Source organism: Lepidochelys kempii, chromosome 5, assembly GCF_965140265.1.
Source record: "Lepidochelys kempii isolate rLepKem1 chromosome 5, rLepKem1.hap2, whole genome shotgun sequence".
Lineage (NCBI taxonomy): Eukaryota > Metazoa > Chordata > Testudines > Cheloniidae > Lepidochelys > Lepidochelys kempii.
The window spans coordinates 104,826,155-104,849,387 of NC_133260.1; the positions used below are offsets into that span (position 1 = coordinate 104,826,155).

Consider the following 23,233-nt stretch of genomic DNA (forward strand, 5'->3'; position numbering starts at 1 on the left):
GCACATCATAATTATCACACTTGCCTTTTATGCATGAATGCTTTCGTCTTTGGTTTCCGTTGAAATCTTGATTGACTGTGGCACCTACAAATATTTTATCTGAAAGACATTAGACTTGCATCTAATAAAGGCAGCAGTTTGATTTCGCCCTTCAGCTGCTTTCTCATTTATGTAGGTTTTTTTCAATTTTATGTAGACCTAAATGTAATAAAAATCTCAAGTGAGCTGTTACTGCAATTTTTAAACTTGTTGTTATGTTCATCTGTAATACCACAGCATTCATAAGGATTTTTGGTTGACAAAGTTGGTTGGAAAATAGAGGCAGAGCAGCAAATCATAAGTGACAGTATGGAAGATTTTCAGATTCTTTAAATAGATTCCTTAATTATATAGGTTATTTTAGAAAAGAGATGACATCTATCTGTGATGTTCAATTATGTTACGCAAAGGGACTAAAGCAGAGTGTAATATACTGTAAGTAGTTTGTGAAGAATGTTTCAAAACTACAGTGTATATAGTATAAGCTGATCTATTTAATACAGAAGTTCATAGCTATCATTTATGAATAAAATTATAAATAGTTCTTGACATGCAACTTAATGCAGAACTTGATATATCTGTATCTGTCCATGTCTATCTATCTGTCTGTCACCTCATGCTTGCAAAAACTGAAAATTTGTGGCTGCTGAAGAGTTAAAGCTTTTGTCAAATGACAATTTTATTTTAGTCAAAGTTAGTAGAGATGGAAATGAATAGATAACAAACTTTAGATTATTACATGTACATCTGTGTATAATAACACTCATTTCATTGCAAGCAGCAGTTGCCATCTTCTGTGACTGTAATAGTCTGTACTTATGCAGAGTGTTACTGTCTTCCAGAGGTCACTATGATCATACGTGCTCATCCTCCTAATGCTTCATTTTTCTTGCAGTCTGGAAAATATCAACCTTCAAAGGGTTACATTACGAATCGATTATATGTTAACATTATAACTTAAACCCACCAAGAAAAAATAATCATAGCTATGTCTGTCTTTCCTTCCTTAACTGACATTGACAGAGGAGCACTAGATGGGGGAATGCAGGCCATAAGTAAAGTTAGTTGAGCTAAAGATGGGGAGACCATCTTTATTCTGAATTTCCTTTCTTTAGTCACTTTAAATTTTGAACTTTGCCACTATGATGATATAATTTTTGTATTTCCTATTTAAATCAATAAACTAATCATAGAAATACTGCAAGTCCATATAAAGTATCGGGCTAAAGCAGAATATATGTGTATTAATGTGTAGTAAGGTTCCTAAGTGTTTGCTAATTAATCCACAGGTCAGAATGGTTAAAAAATTGACCTGGTTTACAGGGAAAGTCAAGACAGCTATATAAAATTAAAAAATAATATACAAATGCTCCCTGACTTATGCAATCATTCCATTCCGGAAAGCCTTGCGTAACTTGAATTTTGCATAAGTCGGAAATGTATACCCGTACGTTACGCAAAAATTTCCGCAACTCGAAAATCCTATTTCTGGTTTACGGAGATTTTTCTGTAAATGTGAATTTGCATAAGTTGGGTCTTGTGTAACCCGGGGAGCGTCTGTATAATAAATGAGAGAAAGGGGAAGTTGATGGTAAAGAATACAAATCAGAAATTAGGCATTGTAGAAAATTTGATAAGGGAAACAAAGACACATGTGGAGAAATCTATGTTCAACAGAGTTAAGAACAATAAGGAACAAAAAGAATCCTGACAATGGCATTAGTCCATTGCTAGATGGAAATGGTAGAATTATCAATAATAAAGCAGAAAAGGCAGAAGTGTTCAATAAATATTTTGTGTTTGGGGAAAAACAGATGATATAGTCTCATCATATAGTAATGATAACACTCCTTCCATTCCACTATTATCTATGGATGATGTTAAACAGAAGCTACTAAAGTTGGACACTTTTTAAATCAGCAGCTCCAGATAATTGGCATCCAGGAGTTTTAAAAGAGCTGCCTGAAGAGCTAACTGGACCGTTAATGTTGATTTTTCAGTAAGTCTGAGGAAGTTCCAGAAGACTGGGAGAAAACTAATGTGCCAATTTTTAAAAATGGTAAACAGGAAGACCTGGGTAATTATAGGCTTGTCAGTCTATCATCTATCCTGGGCAAGATAAGGGAGTGGCTGATATGGGACATCTTTAATAAAGAATTAAAGGAGAATAACATAATTAATTCAAATCAACATGGGTTTATGGAAGATAAACCCTGTCAAACCAACGTCTTGTTTTGACGAGATTACGAGTGTGGTTGCTAAAGGTAATAGTGTTGACATAATATACGTAGACTTTTGTAAGGCATTTGACATTGATCTGCATGACATTTTGATTAAAAATTAACATAACATAAATTAAATGGATTAAAAGCTAGCTAAAATTGTAAATGGGGAAATGTCATCGAGTGGGTGTATTTCCAGGCAGTGGCGCTGGGACTGAGGGGGCCTGTGGGTGGGGCCTGTCCTGTCCACTTTTTGCCAGGGTGGATCCTGCCCTCTTCTCCTCCTCCTCACCTTAGGCCCCACCCTCCTTGGCCAGGCCTCTGTGGAGCCCAGCCAGAGAGCCCAGGCAGCTGTGGGGAGCCGCGTGGACCCTCCAACTCCCCAGTATGCAGGGAGCTGAGAGCAGCCACTGTCCCGTGTCCTTGCTCCCCGGGCTCCCTCTCCTGGCCAAGGGCAGGTGGAGGGTCCATAACTCCATGCCGGCTCCCCACAACTGCCTGCTTGGCTCTCCCCGATCCAGCTCTGGGTTGAGGGAGGGGCAGGGGCTTGGAGCTGTAGCCCGGCCACAGTAAGAGCTGCATGTGCAGCTGTGAGGAGCCATAGACCCTCCACCTTCCTTGGGCTGGGAACCTGGGGGGCAGGGACATGGGCAGGGGTTGCTTGGGCCCCTCAAGCTGCTGTGGCTCTCCACAGTTGCCCGCGTGGCTTTTATCATGGCTGGGCTGTGGCTGTGAGCACTGCCCCCCCGCCCCACCAGAGTTGGGTTAGGGAGAGCTACTCAGGCAGTTGTGGTGCAACTGTTGCTGGAGTAGTGTCCAGTTCTGGTGGCCACAATTCAAGAAGGTTGTTGGTAAATTGAAGAGGGTACAGAAAATAGCCACAATAATGAGTAAAGGATTAGAAAACATGCCTTAGAGTTAGACTCCAGGAGCTCAATCTATTTAGCTTAACAAAGTGAAGGTTAAGGGTTGATTTGATTGCTGTCGATAAGTATCTATATGTCGAACAAATATTCAATTATGGGCTCTTCAGTCTAGCAGAGAAAGATGTAACCCGATCCAGTGGTTGGAAGTTGAAACTAGACTGGAAATAAAGTGTAAATTTTTAACAGCGAGACAGCTTTTAAGTAAAGATTGGATGTTTTTGTAAAAGATATGCGCCAGGAATCTTTTGGCAAAGTTCTATGACCTGTGTTATACAGGAGGTCAGAGTAGATGATCACTGTGGTCCCTCCTGGCCTTGGATTATATGGATCTATTAACCTAGGAATCTGTATTTGAGATTGCCTTCAGAAGACATTTCAGTTCTGTTGTAAAGCCACAACTTTGTTATGGGCCAGGTTGTTGTATTCTTACCCATATTGAATAGTACCTTTATACCACTAATAGTCTTGTTGGAGTCAGTGGGGCTGCTAATGGAGTAAGGCACTACTCTTTTTGAGGTAGGCATATCCCAATCTGGCTCTCTATCGGGGTGGGCAAACCTTTTGGCCCGAGGGCCACATTGGGGTGTGACACTGTATGGAGGGCCGGGTAGGGAAGGCTGTGCCCCCTAAACAGCCTGGCCCCTGGCCCCTCCCACTTCCCACCCGCTGATTGTCCCCCTCAGAACCACCGACCCATCCAACCCCCACCCTGCTCCTTGTCCCCTGACTGCCCTCTCCTGGGACCCCCTACCCCAAACCGCCCCCCCCCTCCAGGATTTCACCCCCTATCCAACCCGCCCTGCTCCCTGTCCCCTGACTGCCCCGACCTATCCACACCCCCGCCCCCTGACAGGCCCCCTGGGACTCCACCCCCTATCCAACTCCCCCTGTTTCCCGACCCCTGACTGCCCCAGAATCTCCGCCCCATCCAACTGTTCCCTGGGACCCCCTATCCAACCCCCCACCTGCGTGCGCACCGCCGCCCCCTTACCATACTGCTCTGAGCGGCAGGAGCTTGCAGCCCCGCTGCCCGCGTGGCTGCTGGAGAGGGGGAACAGTGGGGGGAGGAGGCGAGCGGGGGCAAGCCTCCCGGGCCAGGAGCTCTGGGGCAGGGCAGGACGGTGTCGGGGGCTGGATGTGGCCTGCGGGCCGTAGTTTGCCCATCTCTGCTCTATATGATCACAACAATACAATTTAACTGAAGATCCTGTGCAAGTGTTCCTTGTACTACGGATGTGTTTTCCAGTTGTCCCTGACAAAAAAAACCAAACAAATCGTAAACCATTTGAGAGACTGCTTGATTCCCAGTTGTTAGACTGAGACTTTGCCATCAGAGCCCTGTGCTATGTGGGTCACCATTTCTAAAATGAAAAATTGGGCCCTACAGCTGATAGTGTTCATTGTTCCCTAATGGTTTAGCTTTCCTATGAAGCAGGAGGTGAATACAACCTTTGTATCAGCTGAATCTAGTTGAGATTGCTCTCCCTCAGTGTTTGAAACCTTTTGTGGTCTTAAGGTGCTCAGTGCCATAATGTCCTGTATACATGTGTACTGCCTGCCCTCAGATACAGCTAGTAATCTGCTTAGCAGATTGTCATTTATGTTTTGCTGCTCATTGCCCCACCCACCTAAGTCACAAAGATCTTGAGCCAAGTCTGGACCAAGGATAACTATACTGGAAGTGATGTTGGAGAGATGCAGCCCGTCCAAATAAAACAGCCCTAACTTGTGGGGAATCCAGTCATACCCGAAGGTCTGGCCACCAACAGTGCAAGTGAAATTCTTGTCTAATGGGCAATATTACTGCTGCTCTGGTACATCTTACTGTGGATGTTGGTGTCCCTTTACTCCTGCCATTAGAGAAGTTTTGAATACACCAGTCTGGTTCTTGAGAACATAGGAAAGAATGCAACTCAATCCTGTTGCACTCTAACTTTCAATTATACACTTATCCATTCCATCAAATCATTGTGCTAAATTTGTCTGTCCTTGATGCCTTAACCTCTTTAGGTATGTGCACTCAGTCACTGCCCACCGGTTTTTTTCCTACCCTTGTGTCTTGAGCTGATTATGCTTTTACTGTCTTGGGTCTCAGTGTAGAGTTTACTTTTTTTAATTATTATTGTTCACGAGAGTTTTTGATTTGATCACTCTCGGTCCCAATTGATTTCTTCTCCCCCCGTCCCCCAAACCTTAATATCACCTTTTGACAGTTTTGTTAATCTTTTACGGGGTTCATGTCAATGTATTGTAAATTACTTTATTATGTTGTACAACACCCTGGGCTTTATAGCAGGTAGTAAGTGTGGCTTTTAAAATCAGGATTATTACGCTTGTATTATATTGTCATGTTTGCATCATGACAACTGAAATGCATGTGCTGAGGCTCATTGGTATTTATCTGAGTAGCTCACCAGTAGTTTGCTAGGCAGCGTGGCCCAATAAATTGGTGAAACTGCATTGTAAGGGCTGCTGTTAAAAAAGGTCTTTGGGTTTTATTTACAATTCCAAAAGGGAGAAAAAATTATATGGCTGTTGGAAAAAATTAGTCAGCATTAAATTTTAATAAAATGTGACACAATAATTAGTCCCTGCAGATTCAAAGGAATCTTAATAGACTTCCTAGTCCTTGTGTAGTGAAAGATCTGTATGACAACTTCACATCTTAATTGAACCTCATATCCTTTATCTAAGAAACTTTTTGTTGTTGGGGTTGGGGAGTCAGCTAGAAAGGAATGCACAATTGATATGCTTACCAGAACCTGCCCAGGCAGACATGTTAAGATGATTGTTCTGTAGTCTTTAAGAGACCCCAATAGACCTTCATGTGAGAATGGACATGGAGAATAAAACAGGTTGAGGGTGTAGATTGGGGGCGGGGGCTGGTTATTCTGAGAGAATGTTGCCCTAAATTTGTTCATTATTTTTAAGACATGAAGAGTATTAAGACAGCTGAATTGGATGATTGGAAATGTCTTTATTGTTAAAGAGTGAACATGCTCCAAGGAAATAACCATCTTTTTGAATGGCAAAAGAATCTCTGCATGTGCTCTCTCTCTCTCATATAGTGTTGACAGAAGAGTCCAGATATTTCAATGTCTTGTACCTAAGTTTAGTGCCGGTCCAGTAATGCTTTCTATAGTATTTTTAAGCATGTATGTTTATTTTTACCTATCCTTTTATTTAATGACTTTTTCGCTCTGTTTTTATGCAGTTGCCAATAAAACATTATTTTGTTTAAGACAAATGGAATTCAGTTTGGACATTTTTCAGAGGAACAGCCGTGTTAGTCTGTATTCGCAAAAAGAAAAGGAGTACTTGTGGCACCTTAGAGACTAACCAATTTATTTGAGCATGAGCTTTCGTGAGCTACAGCTCACTTCATCAGATGTTTACCGTGGAAACTGGCAGTTTCCACGGTAAACATCTGATGAAGTGAGCTGTAGCTCACGAAAGCTCATGCTCAAATAAATTGGTTAGTCTCTAAGGTGCCACAAGTACTCCTTTTCAGTTTGGACATTGTAATTTTTGGGCGGTTTTTGGTTGGTGACCCACAGAGGGCAAAAGTTCTTTAACCTCTCAAGAGGCCTAGAGTATAGAGCTCTAAGCCTACTCATCTGAATCCCCCCGATTTTCCAACTCCCCATATTTTCCCAATAGATTCCTAAGGTTGTGCAGACATAAACTGTCACTCTCTGTATAAACAAAATCTAGTATTTGTTCTGAATCGATATAGTTTGTTATAAAGACTTATTTTTACTCTGTAAAATAATATTGCTGATATACTCTTGTACACTGAAAACAAGACATTGTTTTTAAATGGCTTTACGTTTAACATGTGACTGGAAATTATTTTGGAGGACCTATTAAGAGTCCTTGATGGAGGAGAACAGCAATTGAGGACAAGATTTAAAGAAATAAGAGTCTGAAGTTAATAATCTACATTTATTTTTAGATACCTAAACAGGGCTGGGCATCTTGGTCCCATTAGGTGCTCAGCATTTTTTTTTTTTTTTTTGAAAATTGGGTCTCATATTTAGATGCCCAAATATGTATATATCCTATTTATGAAAATATTGCCTTTAGTTTCCAAACCATTTAAATTTGAACTATTTTACATTGTACACAATGATTTTGGTGAAATGACATAGGGCATAACTTTAGAGGTTCATGATAAATATAACTTATAAACTGATACAGAGTCCGTAATACACTGCACATTACCTTCCTTCAGTGGTTTTCCAATTTAAGTTACTTTATGGCCAGTCACCACATTTGTTTGGGCCCTGATTACAAATCCATATAGAAAGAGAATTAAATAGATTCTTCTTTCATCATTGATTTTAATTTAAAAAGTAATTCATGTAATGTAATACAAACCTACAGATTTTAAAAGTTTGATGGGTTCATTTAAAATAAACTGCTAAGAAATAGCTTTTAGTATTGGCATATCTGTTGACAATCTTCTCATTAATGATATAGTCCCTTAAAGAAAAATGTGGAGTGTTACATAGGAGTTTAGTAGACGAATAAAATGGACTTTTATTGGCATTCATTTTCCTTTGTCTTTCATGCACTGGTGTGGTGAGCAGATTTTTGTAATTAAATGGTAACTTGTCCTAACTCACTTATCTATCGTTTCCTTTATGTGCTCGTATATGAGAGAAAACAGATCAGAATGTGGTTATCAGTGGGGGAAAATGACAATTACTTTTGTTATGTGAATATGACAAAGGGAAAATGTGTTTTGTCCCTGTAAGCCAGTTATATCATAAAATACAGATTGGTTTTTATTCGTTTATGTGAGTACCACATTATGACAAAATTTACAAACTGTAATATTTTACCAACCCCTTCCATCCTGTTTCATTGTCATATACTTTTTTTCTTTGCAGTAGAGCCTTCCTAATTCATGATTCCCTAGTTAACAAACCCATTAATTTTCATAAAACAGCAAACATTTCACCTTCTATCTAATAGTAGGGTGCTTAGTAAAATCTTCTATACTTAACATGAGACGGAACGGTCTCTTGGTTAAAGCAGATGTGTGGAAGGTAGGACTTCTGGATTCTGCTCCTGAGTTGGCCCCAAAATTTGCTGTGTGACCATTGGAAAGTCCTGTAACTTTTCTGTGCCTGTTTCCCTTTCTGCAAAAACAGGGAGATCTTTATAAAGTGCTTTGGGATAGTTGTATGATAGATGCTATATAAGTGCAATTAATTAATGTTACTAAGATATCAATAATTTTGCAAAACATACTCCATTATGAAGGTAGTATAAATAATAAACTAAATTGAAATGGCCAAAATGAATGATTTTGAAATGATCCGCGTTAGGTATTTTAAAATAATATACTTTTTTTTTATTGCTAACATGTGAATTTCAGTGATCCTCAGTAGTTCTCAGTCATTAGTGCCATGTACTTTTCTGCTGTAAAGACTTTCTCGTAATTGCTGATCACTGAGTAACTAGGGGATAAACAGAATTGTCTTCTTTATAATTTGCCTACTCCTCTCACCTGGTTCATTCCGTGGTAATGTTACAATCCAGTCTTTGTAGCACTATATTTTATTTTCATTATGTCACATTTTGATGTCACAAACCAGTTTCTACCATTGCTGAATGAACTGAGCAGGACAACTAGACTGATTATAAACAATGAAGATGGTATTTAACATTTAAATAGCTCTCTGTCCGTAGAACTCAAAGAACTTTCCATTTTACTTGTGGGGAAAGTGAGGTGCAGAGAGATAAGTGACTTGTCTAAGATTAAAGAGGAAGTAGGTAGAGTGTCTTGGAACAAAACCCAGACCTTGAGAAAGGAGGGTGACTTTGTTTTTAGTGATGGAAACCAACCTCTTTCTCCTCCCGCTAGAGCAGGGGTGGGCAAACTTTTTAGCCGAAGGGCCACATCTGGGTATGGAAATTGTATGGCAAGCCATGAATGTTCATGAAATTAGGGGTTGGGGTGCAGGACGGTGTGAGGGGTCTGGTGGGGGTGTGGGCTCTGGGGTGAGGCCATAAATGAGGAGTTCAGGATGCAGGAGGAGGCTCCTGGCTGGGGCAGGGGGTTGGGGTGTGAGGGGGGCTCCAGCTTGGGGTGCGGGCTCTGGGACGGGGCTAAGGATGAGGGGTTGGGGGTGCAGGAGAGTGCTCCGGGCTGGGACTGAGGGGTTCGGAGGGTGGGAAGGGGATCAGGGATGGGGGTTGGGGCGCAGGAAGGGGTCAGGGGTGCAGGCTCCAGGCAGCGCTTACCTCAAGCAGCTCTCGGAAGCAGCATCATGTCCCTCTTCTGGCTCCTATGCGGAGGTGCGACCAGGCGGCTTTGTGCTGCCCCATCCACAGGTGCCGCCCCTGCAGCTCCCATTGGCTGTGGTTCCCAGCCAATGGGAGCTGCAGGGATGGTGCTTGGGGTGGGGAGAATGTGTGGGGCCCCCTGGCTTCCCCAATGCGTAAGAGCCAGAGGGGGGACATGCCTTTGCTTCTGGGAGCCGTACAGAGCCCTGGAACACATGGAGCGGGGCAAGCCCCAGACCCTGCTCTCCAGCGGGAGCTCGAGGGCCAGATTAAAATGTCTGAAGGGCTGGATGTGGCCTCCGGGCCATAGTTTGCCCACCCCTACTCTAGCGCAACATTGCTATCTGATCTATCTACATTTCATATTTGGGGGTGAGGTTTGAATTAACCTTAATTTTTAAACAAAATATTGCCATGTGCTGAGCCACCATATGACATCAGTTGTTTGCTGATGACATTTGCCCTATCGGGAGGCATGTGGCACAAATATTCAGTGCTGGCTGTCAGCCAGATTGGGAGGAAACACTTCAGCTAGCCATTGAGCATCAACCATTATCACGGTAAAGAAATGGCTTGAACTACTGCTTCCATAACCTCCAAGCTGTATATAAATATAGTTGAAAAATTAGGGTTAGCCTTGTACAAAGCAACATCAGGGAGTAAGACTTGAAGATTCAAGAAATGATGCGTCAACTTATTTGAGATGGAAAAATATTTTATTTTAATATTTTAATTCCTTGGAGTAATTGTCTTCCCTCAATAAACTGGAAACACTGTAAAAACATAAAATCCAACAAGCGAGGCCCAAATTATTATTGAAGTATTTCTTTCTCTCATTTTAAACCTAAATTCTAGCAAAAAATAAGATCTGAAAATCAGGCTAATTTATATAGCTTTGTTTTTTATGTAGATATCGCCGTTAATTGACAATGATGAGAAAGGAATTTCAACAAAAGTATGCAACTATATAGTGTATTGTGCTTTAAACAAAATACTGTTAAAGTTTCCTGTTCTTGTTTTAATTGAAGAAAACTGACGTTGCTTATTTTGTCTTGTTAGGCTTCTTCCCAAGCAGCTCTCAAGGGTGTGATGCTTTTCTTCGCCACAAGATGACACTGATTTCTCCCTCAATATTGAAAAAATATGGAATTCCTTTTGACAAGGTACAGTAGAATTTATTTTAATGACGTGCCTCTGTGCGTAGTGTCCAGATATGTGTAGCTACAAATGCAAAGCAAAACAGTATCTTTTTATTCAGGCCCAGATTCCAAATTACTGTTGTTAAAACAAGCTTCTGGGCTGTTGGGTTGTTTCCTTGGTTTGGTCTCAGATTTTCAAAGAAGCCTAAGGGGGAGTTAGGTTGCCAAATCCCGTTGAAATGCAATATAATTATATTAATATGAAACAGCTTGGAAAAGTTAAAAGCTTTTATGTTCCAAACTCATTTAGTAATATCTTAATTTTTGAAGCCATCAACAGTCCATTATGTAATATTTTTTGATATTTGGTAAATACAAATTTATTTAGATTGGTGCTACTACATTAATTCATACCACTCTTAAATAGTGGTAATAGATCATGTTTTGTTGGGATCAAACTTTTTAAAGAAATGTTTGTATGGATCATGCTTTATTGTTTTCTTTGTATGTAGTGCAGTATAATTTTTATTGGCATTTTGTGGTAATAAATTTCAGATGAAAATACACGATGGAATAAATGTTTGAAAATTTATTATGAAACTTTTTAATGCAACTTAGTAGATGTAGTTAGAAATACTGAAAAAAATAATAATCAGATGTTCCTTTTCTGGGTGACAGATTATTTTCTACAAAATTTAGAGCATATATTATTCTTTTGCTTTGTGCTGGTTGATAGTGACTGAGTGAAAAAGGGTATACAGCATGAACATTTTATATAAAGCAGGAGAAGTGAAAAAAAGAACTTTGGCGTGATTAAAAAAAAAATCTCCTTTTGGGTTTGAGAAGGATTAAGTGCTTAGCTGCTTGAAAAACATTTAAAATACTCTGTGTATCCTCCTCTCCACTTGATTTTTTCTTCCCATGATCCTAGCTCTTCTCTACCTAAGAGCTTTTTTACTTGTGACTAGGTGTGTACTTCATGTGGGTGTGAGGCAGTGAAAGTGTATTGTTTTTTTACAGTGGCATCAACTTATGCCAAGATTCATTCAGCAGCTTGGTGAGCCTGACTTAGCTCCCCTTGGACATTTGTTTGTCTGATATTTAAATTTAGCAGCCTCTGATCATTATACAGTTATGATCATTTTATAGATTCTTGATTTCCCACCTCTAGGTTTTTCTAAAGTGTATAGAGGAGTCCAACAATAAGCCTGTATATTTTTCTCACACAAAATCCACTTGCAGAATAAGCCCATCAGTTTTTGTTTATGATTGTTGTCTCTATTTTCACATATGTGATTTATTTACATATAGGTAGCAGGATATGTATATATGCTCAGCTGCTCAATTTTTCACTTTCTAGATCAGGGGTAGGCAAACTTTTTGGGCCAAGGGCCACATCTGGGAGGGGAAATTGTATGCAGGGCCGGGGCAGGGTGGTTGGGGTGCAGGAGGGAGTGCGGGGTGTGGGAGGGGGTGCGGTGTGCAGGAACAGGCTCAGGGCAAGGGATTGGGGCAGAGGAGGGATGCGGGGTATTGTGAGGGGGCTCAGGGCAGGGGGTTGGGATGCAGGAAGGGTGTGGGGTGCGACAGGGGGCTGAGGGCAGGGAATTGGGGTGCAGGAGGGGTGTGAGGTGCAGACGGGTGGCTTAGGGCAGGGAATTTGGGGGCAGGGTGCAGGGAGGGGTTCGGGCTCCGGCCCAGTGCTGCTTACCTAAAGCGGCTCCGGGGTGTGAGCGGCGCCCATCGGGGCCAGGGCAGGCTCCCTGCATGCCTGTCCTGGCCCCGCACCGTGCCGCTCTGGGAAGCGGCCGGAACCACTTCCCTGTGCGGCCCCTGGGGGAGGAGGGGGCACAGGGCTCCGCGTGCTGCCCTTGCCACGCCTCCAGGTCACTCCCCCAAAGCTCCCATTGGCCACGGTTCCCCGTTCCCAGCCAATGGGAGCTGCAGGGGGCGGTGCCTGGAGGCAAAGGCAACGCATGGAGCCCTCTGCCCCCCGGGGCCCCAGAGACGTGGTGCCGGCCTCTTCTGAGAGTGGCATGGGGCCTGCGGTACCACGGGGGGCAATCCCACAGGCCGGATCCAAAGCCCTGAGGGGCCGGATCCAGCCCGCGAGCCGTAGTTTGCCCATCCCTGCTCTAGACTGTATGGCTACGTAGGGCCTCCTATCTCATTCAGTTTAGATTTATGGGATATTATTAAGTGAGGTCAAGAGAAATAATGTAACTACTGATTCTTTTCATACCCTTGTAATTTATCACTAATGTGTCAAATAAAGTCACGGAATTTAGATCTGTTGTTTTGGATTTAATGAACATTAATTTAAGCAGTATATTTTTCAGCATATGGGGATGGTGGAAGCATAAAGTTTAAAAACTTGCTGGCAGATTTGTTTTTAACATTGTCAGGCTTGTGTTTGGGGTAGGTAGGCGAGTCCAGAGCAAGAAGGTCGGTTGCTTTATTTCAGTGTCTTGGACTTTCTCATTTTCTATTTTAAAAAATGTGTTAGAAATAGTTAAATAGAATAAATTTAGTTCTGTCACCTACTGCTAGGAAGAAGCAGCCTGTACCCGAGTGCAGTTTTAATTAATGGGAATCAGTGAGAATGTGAATAGAAAGAATCAGGCTGTGATCTCTCGTGGCTTGCTGTGATAGAACTGGAAACGTGCTGAACACTGATAAGCCAGCCTACGCTTACCAGGTGACAGCTGAACTGCCGCTTATTGCAATAGAACACCTGCTAAACTGTCATCAGTAGGGGGGTGCATGACAAGATAAATTTGGGAATTGCTGGCACTGAGAATGTTCTTTCTTATACATCCCTGCAACACGATCTGAAAACTCCAATTACAGTCGCTGTGTGTGTTTGTGTGCTATATATTTACACACATGCTTATGCATATATAAAGCATCCAGTTGCTTCACATTTATGCTGGAACCATAAGATGGTTTATATATTTGTATATAAAGTATGACTTTTTTCATTCTTTAATCTTATGTCAATAGTTTTTTTGCTATCTTCTCCCTCCCCCCGCCCATTATGGCCCAAAAGATGGTGGTGATATCAAGAACATGCCAATATCTGGAGTGCCATTCCTTTGGGTTTCTTGTTGCATACAGAGAATGCACACACGACATTCATATGATTGTGAGAACAGAGTTTTGTGTATTTGTGGGGTCCAAATGAGAAATTAAATACAAAAACTGTTCTTATTATGCTTGAGAGCTTAAGACATTAAAGGTAATATAAATTTCTACAGAGGTGTAGTGTGATCTCTAGTTATGGTGGCTATGTAAAAGTTAACTAACTTTGAACATTCTGTCTTTTACTATATTTAAAAGCACAACCACAATGTTGCCTTAATATAGTGTCTTTTCATTTTGTGAATTTCTCACCTGAGTATTGTTCAGGCAAAGCATTATTAGACCCACAGAAGATGTCCCTCTGATCACTAAGGTCTTCTTGACTTCCATTAACCAATAACTACTGCTTGGTACCCAAACATCTGTCCTTAAGTATTGTTCACAACAAATAGCTTCTTTCCACTGGGCCTATTTTCTGACCTAAATTTAGTGTCAAGGGGCATGTCAAATGGAGTATATAGATTTTTGTTCACTGCTTTGCTCACTAATGCCATGAAGTAGCACCTGTCAGCCAGTTGGAGAGGATGTGGCTGGGCCATCTGTTCAGCAGCCTCCAGTAAGCTCATCCTTGCTGCAGCCTTTGATGGCTGCGGTCCAGTGGAGCTCCCAGTGGAAAGTAAAACAGTCCCTAATTGGTGGGAACTCTTGGGGATTGCAAGCAGTGGTTCTGCCGCCCGTCCTCTGTTGATGAATCTCCCCATGAGTGTAGCAGACCCAAACAGCACATAGAGGTGCACATTACTCCACTAGCAAGAGAGAATCCTGCCCAGTATCACTAACTTTATTCCACTGTTTTCTGTAAATTTATATTGCTTGCTGTTCACTATCTGGCATTCAACTTTAACTGTTCATATGAAAATGACTATACTATACAAAATATAGTTGTATCTTTTGTGGTGTCATTGTTTTTTTCCCTAGCTATAACTTAATCTACTGAATCACTGGGCTGCAGTCTCTTTCAACTGAATCACTCTTCATTGTATTTTGTAAGGAAAAGTGATCCTTTGGATAAATCCTTGTTTACTGCATCAAGTGGTGTTAAAGCTTCACTGCCCAGTGCTATTTGAATACCGTTTCCCAGACCTGAGGCTTTCCATGCTAAGCCATTCCCCACACCCTCTGAGTAGAGTTGTAGTAGTGTGCTGTAGCAACATCCTTTCAATATCCTTAATACTATTCAAAAACCCCTCAGTAAAATAAGTGTTAATGGAGTGTTAAGAAGGAGATTTTAATGTCACAAAGTTTAGGACAGTCATTACATCATTTAGAATACAAAGAGTCTTCAGCATTATTAGTTATTGTAAAGTTGTAGTAGTGATGTTACACAAAAAGTGTGGTTCTGCTTCCTTGAAACAGGCTTTGAAGAAATGGCACCTATTCTTGTATTATTCAGTAATAGAAGGTGTGAAAACTAAATTAGCTCCTCATTTATACATGTATAGTCCCACTGTCTTCAGAATAGGTTGTCAGTGACACCTATGAAACCTAATTAGCATTAAATGGGTCAGGCACTGAAAAGTTGTGTGGGGATGGGAAAGGGCAGGGAAAAGAAATCCCCCTCTAACCTAGCTCAATTACATGGAGCATCTGTGGCACCATTCCAGAGAAGCTACTTAAGGTGAAGTGAGCTGTGAGCTCACAAAAGCTTATGCTCAAATAAATTGGTTAGTCTCTAAGGTGCCACAAGTACTCCTTTTCTTTTTGCAAATACAGACTAACACGGCTGTTACTCTGAAACCTACTTAAGGCCTGTGGATGAAGTAGCCTTCCCAACCATTACAGTATGTCCCCTCTATTGGGGAAGGTAGCAGCAGATATTCGGCCCACTGGCTGCCATCCTGCCTTGTCTGCCCACTTCAAATCTTATGCTCTCTACTCATTGCCCCCCCCCCCCATGTATTGTTAATAGGGGTCGTCTGATTTTGTAGAAGAGGGAACATGATTTGCTCCCTTATGAACACTTTCTGAATTTTTGGCCTACTCTAATGTGGGGATACTGATGGGCCAGAAGTTTGTTATTTCAAAATGTAGTCAGTAATGTCTCCTCAGGTCTCCTATATTTAATCCAAATCGGATGCTATGTGCAAATATCTATTTTGACATCAGCAAATATAATTTTCATTTCTTTAATAAGAGAAGGTCTTTTTAAATAGGTTATTTGTGGTTTTTTCTTGTTATGTAGATCACACAGGAGGCAGGGGAATTTATGATAACCTTCCCATATGGATACCATGCGGGATTTAACCATGGTTTCAACTGCGCAGAATCAACAAACTTTGCCACAATCAGATGGATTGATTATGGAAAAGTAGCTAAATTGGTAAGTAATACTACAAAAATAATGCCTGAATTAAATGTCTCCTTTGGTTATTCCTTAATGATAAGCTTAGGCAAAAGAGAAGATGAAGAGGGAGAAGAACAATTAAGTCATCTTGTACATCATCCTGTCAGTGCAGTACTATTCCATATTGTGCATTTACTAGCATGTTATAACACTTGTAGTACATGTATTATTTGTTGTAGTAGATTTTAGATATGACTTAATGTGTATATTGTATGTTAAAAATCTTTATTTTTCAGGAGATATTTTTATGTAGGTTTATATGAGGCCATATAAATCGAGAATTATGTTTGGAAGGGGGAGACAGAATTTATTTCTGTTCTTCTAAAACCCTATGCATTTTAGTCATAGAGGCAGCTTGGAAATCCCCTTATTCAAGTCACATACAGCGATTCTGCTCCCTTTTAGAATTTTATATGTATCTTGGAAAACATGCCACAGACTTGAGGGGTAATGTGCCTGTTCAAAAGAGGACAAAGATCAATAAGAGGGCTGAACTAAATGAGCAAATTAAACTTTAATCTGTAATGTTTTTTTTAAATGTTGGCAATATTTTGTGATAAATTAAATATGCTCCCAGAGTGGGAATGTTTCATAATTTAGAATCACTAATATATTTTACAAAAAAGCAGTTTCGTGTCACTGTTAGTCTGTGCAGCTATAGTGTTGTAGCTACATCAAGGATATTATAGAGACAAGGTGGGAGAGGTAATATCTTTTATTGGACCAAGTTCTGTTTGTGAGAGAGACAAACTTTTGAGCTATGCAGTGTAGCTCAAAAGCCTCTCTCTAATCAACAGAAATTGGTCCAATAAAAGATATTGCCTCTCCCACCTTGTTTCTACTACTTTAGTCTGAAATTTTGCATATGTTGCATATATTTTACATTCTGTTCACATACAGCATTTGTGTAATATACTGAATCAAATGTGTGTATTTTGTTCAGCAAAAGGTCATTAATGTTGTACAGTATTTTATATGATCTCTCCACTATTAAAAAGTATAGATTATAAGAGCATTGTTTAGGATGCTTTGATAACTATGTAATGTGGAGCCACTTTCCAGACTGAGATATTCTGTACTGACAACAGCAGCATCTACAAATTGTGTATATGTTACATTAGCTAATGAGATGATAAGTGAATTCACTTCAAAAGCAAACATGGGAGGAGGCGGGGTTGCAACAATGTAATCCAGGAAGAGTACAGGGTTAAATACTTGGAATTGGAAGAAGACCTTGAGAATATTTTCTGTTAGCAGAACTTCTTGATTTTAGGCACTATTGACTATAATTGTGAATGAGATTGATGAGTGAGTTTCAAGAGGTAAAAGGCCTGAAAATGTTCCATTGTTTCACGTAGCCTATACATAGACATTTACTGTAATGAAAGTAATAAAAACATCAATAAGAATTTAAAATGTTCAGCTAGGTCTTCACTTTTAATGCAAAACTTACATTCATGGTGGTAATTAATAAGGCCCTGATTTTTAATACTGATTTTTAAGAATCTATATATTTAGTAGCTCAGTGGTTCAAAAGATAGTAAAATGAACCACCATGTAGAAGACTTGAGTTTAACATAACTCTGGGGAGGTCAAATTCAAATGTGGGGTAAGCTGAGTCGTTGAAAAGTTAGTGGAGTTTCTCTCTCTTAGTCCGGAATTTGGTTCTAATTTTTGGTTAGGAGGTCTTGGTTCATTCAGTCCATTTTGAGTATTCTTTGTCCATGGAAAAAGCAGTCATTGAAATACAGTGACTTCCATGCTATGTACTGAAGGTGTAATACCATGTTCATGTATTGTATAAGAAGGTAAAATGGCTTCAGGGTGTTTGTAATCAATTCAAAGTGTCTGAAATCTTCCAAATACTATTTGAATCAAGAATAATAAGAATATCTGCTATAGAGAAATCTTAAGGATTGTAGCTGAGTGTGAATCCCAGTTCCTGTGACTAGAGGCCACAGTCATGAATTGCACTCTTCGTTTTACTATAGATAATAAAAAATGTCAGAATTAAAGCCTGGCTCGTTGAACATTTTGCTTCATTTTTTAATTAATCTGGAAAAAGACTTGGAAGCAGTATTAGCCAAATAAAACATATCTCAGGGTATTGCACACCTTTCAACAGCAGTTACATAATTATTCAAAGCTAATGGAAACAAAATAATTAGATAATTATTTATAATAATGACATTTGTTGGTATTTGTTCATGCCATACAAATAAGATACAAATACAAGTTGATGGAATGTTAAGGAAATGTATGTTACTGCTTTAATGTTCCAATATTAATTGTAAAACAAGATACATTAGGGAAATACCAAGTTACAACTTTACCTGTTATATCTGATATTTAAAGTTCTCATATTTGAAACAAAGGCATGTGGGAAACAGGTGTAGAGGAGCACACCGTTTGTTAAAGGGGATACTCTCTGTCCTAGTAAAGAGGAGAAGATAGAAGTTAATGAAATACAGGTTGTAACTGAAGAGAAACAGCCAAATGAAAAAGAGTCCCATTCAATGAAGGGAGACAACTAAATATTGAAAAATTTTCTAAGTGTTCATATACAAATGCTAGGAGACTAATACTAAGATGGGAGAAGTTGAGCTCCTGCTATTAAATGAGGATATTGATATAATAGGTATCATAGAAATTTGGTGGAATGATGATAATCAGTGGGACACAGTAATATCAGGGTACAAAATATATAGGAATGACAGAGTAGGGTGTGCAGGTGGGGGAGTGGCACTGTATGTGAAAGAAAGCATAGAGTAAAAATCTTAAATGAATCAAAATGTGCCATAAAGTCTCTATGAATAGAAATTACATGCTTGAACAATAAAACTATAGCAGCATGACGGTGATTGTGAAATGCTCAGGGATATTAGAGAGGCTACAAAAACAGAAAACCCAATAATAAAAAGGGAAGAGGGAAGGACCTCTCATAGATTGGTAACTGATTAAAAGATAAGAAGCAAAGGGTAGGAATATACTGTAAGTTTTTACAATGTAAAGAGGTAAATAGTGGGGTCTCCTAAGGATCTGTACTGAAACCTGTGCTGTTGGATGTAATCATAAATGATCTTGAAAAAGAGGTATACAGTGAGGTAAAATTTACAGATGATAGTTAAGTACAAAGCTGACTGCAAAGAGTTACAAAGGGATCTCACAAAACTGGACAACAAAATGGCAGATGAAATTCAGTGTTGATAAGTGCAAAGTAATACACTTTGGGAAAAATAATTCCAACTATATATAAAAAATGGATGGGGTCTAAATTAGCTGTTATCACTCAAGAAAGGAATCTTGGAGTCATCATGGATAGTTCTCAGAAAAGTTCTGCTCAATGTGCAGCTCCAGTCAAAAAAAAGCTAACCGAACGTTAGGAACCATCAGGAAAGGGATAGTTAATAAGAGAGAGAATATAATACCACTATATAAATCTCTGGTTTGCCCACACCTTGAATGCTGTGTGCAGTTCTGGTTGCCCCATCTCAAAAAAGACATATTAGAATTGGAAAAGGTACAGAGAAGGGCAACAAAAATTATTTTAGGGGTATGGAACAGCTTCCGGGCATGGATAGATTAAAAAGACTGGGACTATTCTTCTTAGAAAAGAGATGAGTGTACGTGGGGGGTGGGGTGGGTATGATAGAAATCTATAAAATCATGACTGGTGTGGAGAAAGTGAACAGGGAAGTGTTATTTACCCCTTCAGATAACACAAGAACCGAGATCATTCAATGAAATTAATAGGTGGCAGGTTTAAAACAAACATAAGAAAGTACTTATTTGCATAATGTACAGTCAACCTGTGGAACTCATTGCCATGTGTTGTGAAGACCAAAAATATAAATGGTTTTAAAAAAGAATTAGATAAGTTCATAGTGGATAGGTCCATCAATGGCTATTAGCCAAGGTGCTCAGGGAAGCAACCCCCTGCTCCAGGTGTCTCTAAACCTCCGACTGCCAGAAGCTGGAACTAGATGACAGAGGATGGATCTCTTGATTTGTTGTTGTCTTTGCTTCATTCCCTCTGTAGCATCTGGCACTGTCCACTGTCAGAATATCCTGTGTGGCCATTCTTATGTTCTTATATAAATAAAAATAGAGAAAACCGTGCATGTTGTTAACTGTTCTTGCATTATATTTGTATAACAGTTTTAAAGCATGCATGAAATACCAGAGCTTTTGCAAACTGAAAAATACTGTTTCTTGGTCTTCTGTTAGGCAGGAAATGGAAAACATGGGAAAATCTATAGTTACTTGTTCTGGAACACCAGACAAATTTTCCAAAAATGTCAATTCATTTTAAAAGAATAAGAAATCCTCTCTGCTTCAGAAGTCTATTGTCATGTTAGTAGGTTATAACCACTATTATAATATTATTATAGCATTTAATAAAACAAGCCACACAGTTCTATGTTGCAATTTATGGTTCTCCAGGCTGGCATGGCTTACTGATGTTGAAGTTTAATCTGTTGCTTCTTCTCTGTCTGTACATGATACGTATATGATTTTTAATTGGGGAAAAAAGTTTTAGATCTAAATACAATTTTCAGACTACTGTTACATTTTTCGCTTTAATATGTATTATATTGGAAATGCCTTTCTGGTGTCAGTGAAACGCAGTAATCTAGGTCAGTAGAAGGTACTGTTCGCCTGCAAGGTTTTTGTGTACTGAAGACTGATTATTTTCCAAAGAAGGCAGTTCTGAGTTACTTACAGCTATATTATTGTCTATGCCACTTCCCCTCCAAAAAACCAAAAATGAAACAGAAAAACCAGCAAATGAGCTACAGCCTTCCTCTCTTCTTTGTCTGAAGAATAGTTAGATATGTAATAGCATACAGTTTTTTCTATTGATGCTACAGTAAATACTAAAGTTAAAGAACAGTACTATTGTCCTAAAGAAAATGCCATGAGGTTGAGGGCCCAATGAAATAAATTGCCTACATAAATTGCAGTTTTAAATGGGTCATGCCTTTAAAGAGGGAGGCATGTTTTGAACACAGAACTAGAGAAGACAAACTCCTGAATTCCAGTTCTTGCTCTGAAACGGATTCATTCTGTGGCCTTGGGGAAATCCCTGAACTCACTGTCTCAGTTTCCCCATATGTACACCTACCTCCAACAACCCTGTTTTAGCTGGGGCTGTCTTTACTAAAGTCCTGGGGAATATGATAGCTGCACCTCTTTCCCAAAGGCTGTAGTGCTGCATGAGGGCTGCATGTGAGAAGGCAGGAGGCCAGGTGGAGAAGCTGCACCCTTTGTCTGCTATCTCCGGTACTTCTTTCTACTGTAGTCTCAGTGCAGTGAACAGAGTGGTAATATCTGTGGAGACAGGCATGGGGTCTGGCACAGGTAAGAGAGACAAGTGGTTTGAGGGGCACAGTTGATACATGGTAGAGTGCACAGATTTGGAGAGGGGACAGAGGAGATGGTTAAAGGGGATAAAGGAAAATAGATAGGGATAGAGAAAAGGGTGGAGCATTCCAAACCTCCCCCTGCCCTAGAAGAGAGAGGACAGAAACCACATTAACCTCTCCCCACTGATCCTCTGGAAGGAGAGAGAGATGCCAGAGATGGAAGTGGGCCTGGCATCCATCCTGATGGTGCTTGGAGGAGTGGGAGGGGAGCAGGCTGTCTGTGAAATGGGTTTAAGTGTTCAGATACTATAGTGACAGGAGCTAGAGAAAACCCTAAGATTAGATAAAACTTACTGAATTTTTCTCATGGTAGGTCACGTAGGTTAGTTAGTTATGTTTGTAATGTGCTGTGAAGATGAGAGGTGTACCATACATTTTAAGTATTACTAATAGTCATCCTATAGCTTCAGTTTCTGGAATTTAATTTATTTATACCAAAATTTAAAGGGTATGAAAGAAGGCAGATGGGACATTTCTTCTGACTAATGTCTTATTATTTACCTAATGGAGCTTACGTTTATCTGAGTAGGCTGGAACTCCTTGCTGTTCTGCAAACAACATTTTAAGCTATCTTACTCCAATGCATTTTGTTAATGTTGGTAAAACAGATGAACCAGTGTCAATTAGTTTGTATGTTTTGCTGGGATCTACTTTAATTTGTGCTGAGTAGGCAACTTGTGTGCTGAAGTAGGGGCAGTGTTCAAGTGTTAAAGTTTCTGAATATAAATGTTTACACACCATTTTGATTAATTTTTTTGTATTCTACAAAATAAAATCCCTTCTGGAGTGACTGGATAAAAGATATTCACTTTAATCCAAGAATGAATTTGTGTGTGTCTCTTTAGCCAAGATTTAATGATATGTAGCTGTGTGGGGGAAACAATTCTAGGTAATACATATGCAGTCAACTAACATTCAAACCTTTTGCAGTCTTCACCAACACATATTTTGGTTTTCCTTGTTTATCACAGTTTAAAGATATTTGAATTTTTTTCTGACTCCTGCAAGTGAGGGATTGCTTTTCCCCAAAACAGTTATTAATTATAAGCAGCTATTTTCAGGACTGTTGTGGAAAACAATTACTTAAAACACCTTTTACCTATTTAAGTATTTATTCCATGCTCATCACTGTGGTATTTAAGAACCTTATCTATATAATTCATTCATGATTCTCTTGTGCGCCTGTCAGTGTTAGTTGCACTCACCTCTGGACATGTTAGCATTTTTATAACCCTTTCTATGTATTAGTTTTTGAGCTGTCATGTTACTCATGTGACCTTGGGTATGAAAGGATAACTTGGAATTAAACAGAAAGAGCTCAGATGGCAAATTGAGTGACACCTTCTGGAATTACATACTGTAGTTTGACTTGTCTTGCAGTAAGGCTGGTTTGGGAGTTTGTATGATGATCTGGCACTGATAGTATGTTACTGAAATATATTTATAAGAAGCTGTCTTGGCTTGTATTGATCCCATCATTTTTTCCGTATTACTTCCCCATTAACTAATGTACTGAAAAATGGACATTTTTATCAGAGTTAATTGACTTTTAGAGTGAATTCCATCGTTGCCCTCATAAAAAAAAATTTAGGTGGAGTCCTTTCACTTTCTTTGTGTGAATGTACTTTAGGAAATTATGTAAAATTTACCCAGAAAAATGCATCTTCCATTTAATTGTAATGGAAAGGTGATTAGGTGA

General features: G+C 39.7%; 1 protein-coding gene across 29 annotated transcripts in view; it reads left to right on the forward strand.

Annotated features, from left to right (window-relative positions):
- KDM4C (lysine demethylase 4C) overlaps positions 1-23,233 on the forward strand; it is a 440,364-nt gene that overhangs the window by 103,401 nt on the left and 313,730 nt on the right. For all 29 annotated transcript variants that reach the window (XR_012159108.1, XR_012159109.1, XR_012159110.1 and 26 more), the window contains 2 exons: positions 10,544-10,647; positions 15,947-16,084. Coding sequence is in view for 26 of the 29 variants with exons in the window: in XM_073345318.1 (XP_073201419.1) it covers positions 10,544-10,647; positions 15,947-16,084 (242 nt within the window). In the remaining 3 variants the exon portion in view is untranslated. The remainder of the gene's footprint in view (positions 1-10,543; positions 10,648-15,946; positions 16,085-23,233) is intronic.